Source organism: Leptonychotes weddellii, chromosome 5 (assembly GCF_054177405.1).
Source record: "Leptonychotes weddellii isolate Sample4059 chromosome 5, ASM5417740v2, whole genome shotgun sequence".
In the NCBI taxonomy this organism is placed as follows: Eukaryota; Metazoa; Chordata; class Mammalia; order Carnivora; family Phocidae; genus Leptonychotes; species Leptonychotes weddellii.
Genome location: NC_138373.1, coordinates 15,650,164 through 15,660,293, shown reverse-complemented (window position 1 = coordinate 15,660,293; position 10,130 = coordinate 15,650,164). Strand labels below are relative to the sequence as shown.

Here is a 10,130-nt window from a genome sequence, read left to right as displayed (position 1 = left end):
CGTTTTTTTTGTTTGTTTGTTTGTTTTTTTAAGATTTTATTTATCTATTGGACAGAGAGAGACACGGTGAGAGAGGAACACAAGCAGGGGGAGTGGGAGAGGGAGAAGCGGGCTTCCCGTCCAGCAGGGAGCCCGATGCAGGGCTCGATCCCAGGACCCTGGGATCATGACCTGAGCTGAGGGCAGACGCTTAACGACTGAGCCACCCAGGCGTCCCTAAACTAATGTAGTTTAATATTTACTCATGTCCTTAATACGTTCCTGGGAAGACTCCCTAAAAGAGCAACTTCTGGGTCTACGGATCTGCTTGTTTTAATTTATTTAAAAAATTTTTTAAATAGACTTTATCTTCTGGAGCAGTTTGAGGTTTAAAAAAAAGTTTTTAATTATCTTATAGAGGCTTGGGGGAATGAGAGAGGATACTGAAAACACAAGGACTCTAATTTGTTAAAATGTTCGTCTGGCGAGTGGAGCATAGTGTGATAAAGAACTACGTATCCCAAGGAGCAGCGCGGCACGTCACAGAAAGGATGGCGCAGGCGTGGAGGAAGTTCGCGCAGCGACTGGCTCATAAAAGGAAAAAAGCGTGTGTGGTTCTCGACGTGCCGCGAATCTTCGAACGCAAGCGCGTTGTGATCTTCAGACTTTGAAAAGCATTCGAGGGGCGCGCCCGCGCCTGCCGTCGTAATTTGCAGCGCGACGTACCTATTCCGCTCGTGGCTTGGCAGGTGGGGCTGGGTCGCGGTTGGGGCCCCCGGGGAATGGCGGGAGCGGAGAGCCGGGGTCCCCTCCGGTGCCTCCCCATTCCCGGGCCTCCGAGGCGGCTCTCGAGGGGCGGTGCGCACGCGCCCTGGGAGGGGAGAGGCGGGGCTCGGGGAGGGAGGGCCCGCGCCGGCGGTCTTTAGGATCTGCGCGTGCGCCGGCCGGCTCGGCAAGGAGGGGAAGCCGGCGTGCGCGGTGCGGGGCGCGCAGGCGCCGGAGGCGGGGCACTCAGCCCAGGTGCGAGAAGACGGTGGCTGAGGATTGAGCCCCTGTTAACGAGATAATTTTATTCGCCCTCCAGAGACTTCCAGTTGCCTCCTCATCTCTCTGCGCCCGTTTGCAGCGTGAGGCTTCAGCCTCTAGCTGGCGCCTCATCACTTCCAGGTCTCTGAACCCGCCACTCCACTGAAATAGCACTTTGTTGAAGCTACCAATGCTCTCAGTCGCCAAATTCAGTGTTAAGTTCGTTCTCACTCCTGTAGCAGTGGTTGATGGGGTTCATCACTGCCCTTTCTTGAAGCACGTTCATTTTATTTTGTAACATTCTCTTCTTTAGCCTCAGCTCTCTGGTTTCTCCTCTGCTGATGTCTTGTTCCTCTTTTTTCTCTTTAATGATTGTACTGCCCCCAGGCCTCGTCCTAATCTCTTTTCTGTGTCCACTTCCCAGGAGCTATCCATTTCAAGACTTTAAGTATAAATACCGTCTGTTGTGCTCTCAAATTTCGATCTTCAACCCAGTGCTCTACCTTGAACTCCAGATTCTTACATTCACGTCTCAAATGACATCTTTTAAAACGTCAAAATCGGCATCTCAAACATGTCCAGAACTGAAATTTTGAGTTTTACCCCTCACATACCTTCACCTTCCCCAGTCTTCCCATTCTTCCAGTTGCTCAGGCCAAACACTGAGTTATTCCTGGTGGGTTTTGCGCCCTGCTCCCTTTCCTTTTGCCCTTGAGGCTTTGAAGTTTCACTACTGGCACTTACTCTGTCAAAGAGAGATTCTCTTTGGCGCTTGGTCCTTTTTGCCTGAGAATTTGTGTTTTCAGTTCTTCAATATTCCCTGTCATTGTTTATTCAAATTTATCCATGTATCTGTTGTATTCTCTATGTCTCTTTTAAAGTGTTTACTTCACCAACTAATAAGTATATGGAACTATTTAATGTCTGTGTTCCTTTCTGGACTGAATTTCATAAGCAAGGCAGGGACACTTTGTCTCATTCACTGCTGTATATTTCTCATGTCTGGCACAGAGTAGGTATTTGACAAATATTATTGAGTGAATGAATTTATAGAGAAGAAATACCTCCTCTCCATAGGTGGGGAGTAGACCGTCCCTCTTAGAGTGTAATAGTAACTAATTGGGGCGCCTGGGTGGCTCAGTTGGTTAAGCATCCGACTCTTGATCTCAGCTCAGGTCTTAATCTTGGGGTCGTAAGTTTGGGCCCACGTTGGGCTCCATGCTCGGCATGGAGCTTACTTAAAAAAAAAAAAAAAAGCAACTAATTTTTTTTTCTGGGGTTGGAGAGAAGATATTTAATAGCCCAGCTTCAGAATTGTTGAAAGACTGTTTTAAGAGATTCACAGGATTCAGTTTGGTCCAGTAATCTATTCTGAAGACTTAGTAGATGCCAGGCCCTGTGCTAGTTGCTGGGAATGTAAAGACGAATACAGCTGCATGTCAGTCTTCTAAGAGCTCACGTTCTGCAGGAGAGACAAGTAAATGAAACAGTCTCCCGGTGTATGTGTGACAAGTGCAAGAATCTGCTTTGGAAGTTTTGACTGCCGTTGGCATCAGGGCAGATGAGTGGCGCCTGGGGCAGCCAGATCCCCCTGCCATTCTTTTCTGGCTGTGAGCAGGTTTATTCTTTTACATGAGGATGCCATACAAATGTTACCGTAAGTATTCTGTTCTGTGTGTGCTGTGAAGAAGGTTGGCAGGTGCTGCTGTGGAAGTGTTAACTGTGCTGCCAGTTGATTTGGACCCCAGAAGATGAGCACCCAGAGGGAAGTGGGGGGAAGGATCAAGGGGCATTTCAGGCAGACATAACAGAAGCGCGAAAGTATGTGCTTGTTTGGAATGCGGGCACTAGAATTGCTCACTGTGGTTATTGTGTGGTATTGCTGTTTGAGAGGGGCTGGCTGTCTAGGATCTGAAAAAGTGCCTTGAAAGTGTTTTGTAGGGGCGCCTGGCCGGCTCAGAGGAGCATGTGGTTCTTGATCTTGGGGTCGTGAATTCAAGCCCCATGTTGGGTGTAGAGATTGCTTAAATAAATAAACTTTAAAAAAAAATCTTAAAAAAAAAAGGTGCTCTGTAAACCACAGTGTCTGTTTTATAAATACCTGGCCCAACCGTGAGGCACCCTGTTCTCAGTGGGTACGTCCATCAGCATCCGTAGTTTTAGTGACCCAACTTTCTGGAGCTGAAAATGGGGACATGTAGTAAGTCACAGGCCTTTTTAACCCCATTTCTAAATTTGTATACAAAGAGTCTTACAAAGATTTTTTTTTTTTCACCAACCAATATAGAACCTTTATTTTTAATGTAATTTATGTACATCTGGAGTATGAGAGTAATCCTTTTACAGATGGAACTGATTGCTAGAAAAACTGATGACAAAGCCAAACTGGTATTTCTTGTGACTCCACATGAGTTTAAGCTTCAAATCCAGCCAAGAAGTTTGTTGCAGTCTCTTTCAGCTTAGCATCTGACTGTTTGAGATCTTTCCATCAGTCCTTATATTGCCCAACAGGGCTTGGTGTTGGCTGATAACATGAGCCAAGAAAGCATGCTCAAACTTGTGATCTTGCTGGGCTCCAACTTATCAGATACCGTCTTACACCGGCATAAAGAACAGCCACTTGTTCTTCAGTAGCCATGAGAGAATGCTGTGCTTGCTTCAACAACTCAGTCAGTCGCACGCCACGACTTGAGTTGTTGAGTGGCAGCATCAAGATCAGAACCGAACTGGGCAGAAGCAGCAACCTCAAGATACTGAGCCAATTCCAGCTTCGCGGTATCTGCCACCTGCCTCATGGCCCTGGTTTGGGCAGCAGATCCCACATGGGACACAGACAAACCAACGTTAATGGCAGGACGGATACCTTTGTAGAACAGTTCTGTTTCCAAGAAGATCTGTCTGTCAGTGATAGAAATGACATTTGTTGGAATGTAAGCCTTCACATCACCAGCTTGTGTTTCTGTGACTGAGAAAGCAGTCAAGGAGCCACCACCAGAAGAATTGTTCATTTTGGCTGCTCTGTCTAGCAGACGGGAGTGTAGGTAGGACACGTCACCAGGATAGGCCTCACCGACCGGGGGGCTGGTGGAGCAACAGAGACATCTGATGGTAAGCAACAGCCTGTTTGGATAAGTCATCATAGATGATCAAAGCGTGTTTGCCATTATCTCTAAAATATTCTCCCATAGAACAGCCAGAGTAAGGAGCCAGGTCCTGAAGTGGAGCAGCATCAGGAGCAGTAGCTGAAACCACAGTGGCGGACTTCACGGCATCTGCATCTGTAAGTCTCTTCACCAGCTGGGCAACGGTGGATCTCTTCTGACCACTAGTAGATGTGGTATAGCTGCTGCTTCTTATCAGTTCCGTCGTTGAAATGTTTCTGGTTAATGATTGTGTCTGTAGCAATTGATGTTTGGCCCTCCATTGGTCACCAGTAATCAGCTCACGCTGGCCATGACAAATTGGCACCAAGCTATCTGCAGCCTTAATACCAGTCTGCATTAGTTTGTGCACAGAGATTCGAGAAATGATCCCAGGGGCTTTCAGGCCAACTCGCCTACAGGTCTTGGAACCAATTGGACCCTTTCCAACAGTGGCATTACCCAGGGCATCTACAATACCGCCCAATGGTCCTCACCAACTGGAACATCCACAGTGGCTCCTGTTCTCTTGACGATATCTCATTCCTTAATTAGTTTGTCATTTCCAAACACGACAACACCAACGTTGTCAGGTTCCAAGTTCAGAGACATACTCTTTAAACCTGAAGAAAACTCTACCATTTCTTCTGCCTGAACATTTTTCAGCCCATGTACATGGGCAGTGCTTAGGACACGCCCAGTCTCTTCAAGGTCAACAGAGGTGTCAACTCCAAGAATATGCTCTTCAAGGATAGGGGACACTTCAACAGTGCCAGTCTTCTGAAGACGAGTGTTAGAGGCATGGAAGTTCCTTGCAGCAATGAAGGATGATCCCAGATCATTTTTGGAGACCAGCCTGGCCCGCCAAGGGAGGGCGCAGGGCCTGGCCACAGCGACGCGCATGGACATCTTCGCAGCTCGGGTGGTTCCTCTGCAGCCTCCACAGCCTCTGGACTGACTGCCTTACAAAGATTTTAAATGAATCTTTGAAATGAAATGAATGAAAATGAATCTCCTATACAATTTTGATATATCATCTGCATTAGAAAAAAAATACCCAATTTACGTCACTCCAATTACGTCACAGGATTTGTGGTCTCTGTATCTGTGGAGTAGAAGCCAGTTTGTTGAACATTGAACCAACAGGATTTGGATGTTGATCATTCTAAGGGTTGTTTGAGTCTTAAGACTTAGGTCGTAGAGTCAGACAGGTCTGGATTTGAATCCCACCTCTATCACTTACTACTTGCATGACCTGGATAAAGTCACTGATTCTCCAAGACTCCGGTTTCCACAGTTCTAAATGAAGAGTACAGCACTTACTTTGTGGGACCGTGAGGAGAGTTAGATGGGGTCATCTACATAAAAGTGCTTAGTAGGTATTCAGTAAGGAAAAACTGTCATAATTACCTTTATTTTTCTACTTCTTTTTATCAGATGCCACTATGAATCCCCATCTTATTGTTAATACTTTCATTGTGATCTTAATATCCTAACAGTTGATTGACAGTTTCCAGTAGATGAAATGGTTCTATTTCTGTGATCTCTTTTGCTATTGAATAAGCTGAGCTTGTTACAAAGCTTGAAATTGGGAGGAGAGCACAAATTTTAGAGTTTGCAGTTTTGCAACTACCTGTATTTCCCAAGTTACCCAGCATAATTTAACCAATCTGAACTTCAGTTTCTCCAGCTATAAAGAGGGTATGCTTATGGGATTGCTGTAAGGTTACAGTGAGAATCCCCTGTATAAGCTTTGGTCTAGAAGCATGGTGGGTACTAGGGGAAAGAAATCACCATCTCCTTAATTTTTTTCAAACCAATTGATGAATGTAGATTGTTGTTGATGGTGGCCAGATTGAGAGTATGGAATCTTAGTGTAGGGTCTTAGATGCCTTCCTTCCCTTTGATTCAGAACGAAGCTCTTATTGTCTTAAGCCCTGTAGGACTAATGTTAGAGGGGTTTAAGTATAGGATGTTTGGATTTGTTTGTATGAGGCCTTGGCTTCTAAAGAAGGGGCTAGAGAGCAGGTTTTTTTTTTTTTTTTTTTAAAGATTTTATTTATTTATTTGACAGAGAGATAGCGAGAGCAGGAACACAAGCAGGGGGAGTGGGAGAGGGAGAAGCAGGCTTCCCGCCGAGCAGGGAGCCCGATGCGGGGCTCGATCCCAGGACCCTGGGATCATGATCTGAGCCGAATGCAGAGGCTTAACGACTGAGTCACCCAGGTGCCCCTAGAGAGCAGGTTTTGACTGGGTTAGCAGTTAATAGTCCTTTGTCCCTAGAATTACCTATTAGATTTCTCAGTTGCAGTTAACAAAAAGTGGACCTAGGGGCCCCTGGGTGGCTCAGTCGGTTAAGCGTCTGCCTTCGGCTCAGGTCATGATCTCAGGGTCCTGGGATCGAGCCCCGCATCGGGCTTCCTGCTCAGCGGGAAGCCTGCTTCTCCCTCTCCCACTTCCCCTGCTTGTGCTCCCTCTCTCGCTGTGTCTCTCTCTGTCAAATAAATAAATAAAATCTTAAAAAAAAAAAAAGTGAACCTAAACTAGTCCAAGCAGAAAAGGAGTGTCTGTTAGACTCTAACTGAAAAGTCCTGGGCATAGCAGCTTCAGGCATGGTTATATCCAGAAAGCTAACCGATGTCACCAGGATTTTTTATGTCTTTCAGCGCTATTTCTGTCCGTGTTGGCTTCTCTCTCAGGCAGGCACATGCCTCCATCCTTCCCAGGCTTCCCTTCTACTCTCTTTAACAACCAACTAAAAGATGCAGATGGCTCCTAGCCAAAGATCTTAAGTTGATTTGGACCAGACTTGGGTCACATACCTCTTCCTGAGCCAGTTATTGTGGTCAGGGAGAATGGAATACTCCCATCTTTGGAGCCAAGATGAAGGACAGTTTCCCAAAGAGAAACTGAAGTGCTGTGACCAAAATGGAGAAAAGGTGATGGGCAGAATGCTCAGAGGTCGCTTCCTGTAGTGGTGGAGTAGCTCATATCAGGCCAACCCTCCCGCAAATAACGGTTATAAACTGCGTGCCCACACGCACAAAAACAAACAGCCCCCAACTGGAATAAGGGCAGCAGGAGTGGATACCCGGAAGAAAGGGATGGCACTGGCGAGCCTCCTGTTTGTTGTTGTTGTTGATGCTTTGTCACATGATAAGTACTCATCTTGGGAACAAGATAGCCAAGCAGGAGGATTCCAAATTCTTGATATAAAAGTCATTTTACCTAACTGTCCCATCAGCTGATGAAGGCATAAACAGAGTGAGGTCTATCCATACCTGGGCTATCAGTCAGCCATAAAAGGAGCGAAATACACACGTACAGTATGGATGAACCTTGAAAATACTGTGCTCAGTGAAGGAAGCCAGTCTCCACAGGCCACGTGCTGTGTGATTCTGTTTCTCTGAAGTGTCCAGAAAAGACAGATCCGTGAAGTCCAGAACGTAGAATAAGCAGTTGCCCGTGGCTGAGGGGAGGAGGGACTGGGGGGCTGACTGTTGTTTGGGTACAGGTTTTGGGAGGTCATGAAAATATTCTAAAATTCGGTGGTGATGATGGTTGCACAACCTTGTGACTCTACTAAAAAGCCACTGAACTGAATGTGAAGGAAGCCGAGTAAGCGTGTGGGAAGGGGCTCAACATCATTAGTCCACCGGAGAAGTCTAGATTAAAACCACAGTGAAAATTCACTTCACGCTAGCTAGGATGGCTAAAAACTGTTTTAAATAAAATGACGATGACAACACAGTACCGGGCAAGGATGTAGAGCAACTGGAACTTCTATACATTGTTGGTGGGAGAACTGGTACACCTTCTCAGGGAAGGAGACTGACACTTTCTTGGAAAATTAAACATCCACCTCAGACCTAAGTACTTAAGAAAAATGAACATGTGTCTAAAAAAAGACTCCATATGACTACTCATGGCAGTTTTATTCATAGTGGCCCCAAGTTGGGAGTAGCCCAGGTGCCATCAGAACAGAGCTGGCTGAACAAACAAGTTTGTTCATACGAGAGAACGCTGCTCAGCAATAGAAAGGGACAGGCTCCTGATACACCACACATTCAGAGAATCCATACCCTAAAGAATGTGGATGGCATGATGACATTTCTTCATTTTTTTTTAAGATTTTAATTAATTTATTTAGAAAGCGTGTGCGAGCGGCGGGGAGGGGCAGGGGGGGAGAGGGAATCCAACGCCAACCCTGTGCACTGGCAGAGCCCGGCTCAGGGCTCTATTTCACGACCCTGAGATCACAACTTGAGCTGAAACCAAGAGTCGGATGCTCCACTGACTAAGCCACTGAGGTGCCTCATGATTACATTTCTATGAAGTTCTAGAACAGGTGGACCTCATCTGTAGTGAAAAATGTCAGAATGGTGGTTCCCTCTGTGGGTAGAAATAGAAGGCGAGGCTTCTAAATCAGTGGGAAGAAGAGAGTGCCAGGAGCCAGAAAGCTTAGAGTGTTGGGCTGTGCCTCAAAATGTGTAAGAAAGCCTGAAACCTTTCAGAGATTGCCCGGCCTCTCGAGGTTGGGATCAGCTGGGGCCCTTGGACTCTGATAACGGGCAGCTGGGGCTGGAAGCCACTTCCTCCCAGCTCGGAGCTCTGGCCTTTCCATCATGTATGGTTCTGTGCCCGGTGCTTTGTTCCTGTAGGCTTTGGCATTGGGGGTGTTTTCTGGGGGAAATTCAAGGTCACGAGTGAACGGATCTGAAGATCGTTTGTTGTAAAACTGTAAAGTGAGGTGGTTCTCCCAAGCAAGGCACTGCCCAGCAGGCAGGGCTCAAACAGGAGAGCACTCCTCAACGGTGCGGACTCTGTGTGGCCCACCATCTCACCGTTGCTCCCCTCGGGCTTGGGATGCATCAGGGTTTTCTTCTGCCCTGGCCTTTGACTGTTTTGCTCAAGTTAGCATAGTCCCTATTTTTCCCTGGCAGTTCCCCGACCCCCATCTCCAGACAAGGAGGGGGTAGCTCATGTTCACATGTTGTGCCAGGCACCGCCTGGACCTTCCTTACGTTGTTGATCCTCAAATGGGTTCTCTGGTTTTTACTGAGACTCAGAAAGGCTCAGGAGCTATGGCCTCATGAGAACTTAGCAGCTGTTCTGTCCCTGTTCCCCTTCTTGGAACGCTCCTAAAGTATGCATGTCAGTTCATTTGTCTGATGGCTGTTTTGCAAGTGGTGTATTTCATTTCTTTATATGACTTTATACTGCTGTGAGTGCTGGGCATGCTGTTCGCCTCTTCCTGTGTTTCCCAGAGTAGTTTCTGACAAACCGCTACCAAGCCCTCCCTATGTTCCAGGCTTCATTTTGGGTGCCAAGATACAAAGGTGAGTAAAACTCTGTTCTTGTACGTAAGGCGCTGGGAATGTGAGAAGTGGACTCCCACACAAGTGGAAAGCAATCTTACAAGGACACATGCGTGCCGATTGTGGTTATGTTGGAGGCGCAGAGTGGCACACAGAATGAAGATCATTTTAGGTTGCTGGGACTTGCTTTAATGATTCTTTAATATTGTTCTACTATTTTTTTTTTCCTGTTAATTAGGAAAAAGTGGAAAGAGAGGTGTGGCCAGAGTGCTCTGGGGAGCCAGGGGAGTTCCTGACTGCTGAATGGTTAAGGAGTGCCCCCAGGAAGAGGGGGCATAGAGCAGGAAGAACATGCTGGCATTTATCTGATAGGTCCTGGGGGAAGGGGCATCTAGGTAGTGGAACACCTTGACGGTCCACTTGCTGAGCTGGTGACTGAGTGGTTCCGGAGATAGCAGTGATTTTTCGTAAAATCATGAAGTGAGGTTTTCCCAGGCAGGGAGCTACCCAGCAGGCAAGGCGACCCTCCAGAGCGCTGTCACCCATGTGAGCGCTTTTCAGTATTTCACACCGGATAGAAACGAGGGGAGATGAAAGCCTTTTTTTTTTTTTTTTTTAAGATTTTATTTATTTATTCATGAGAGACAGACAGAGAGAGAGGCAGAGG

The 10,130-nt window shown here is 46.8% G+C and overlaps 1 protein-coding gene and 1 pseudogene across 3 annotated transcripts in view; one reads left to right on the top strand and one right to left on the bottom strand.

Annotated features, from left to right (window-relative positions):
- Positions 1–555: 555 nt before the first annotated feature.
- SGF29 (SAGA complex associated factor 29) overlaps positions 556–10,130 on the top strand; it is a 32,148-nt gene continuing 22,573 nt past the window's right edge. The window contains exon 1 of one of the 3 annotated variants that reach the window (XM_081819773.1): positions 556–728. Coding sequence is in view for 2 of the 3 variants with exons in the window: in XM_081819772.1 (XP_081675898.1) it covers positions 9,448–9,484 (37 nt within the window). In the remaining variant the exon portion in view is untranslated. Of the gene's footprint in view, positions 729–6,614; positions 9,485–10,130 lie in introns of those variants that run through there. The other 2 variants (XM_081819772.1, XM_081819771.1) reach the window with 2 other exon arrangements.
- Positions 3,419–5,054, bottom strand: LOC102735076 (ATP synthase F(1) complex subunit alpha, mitochondrial pseudogene; annotated as a pseudogene).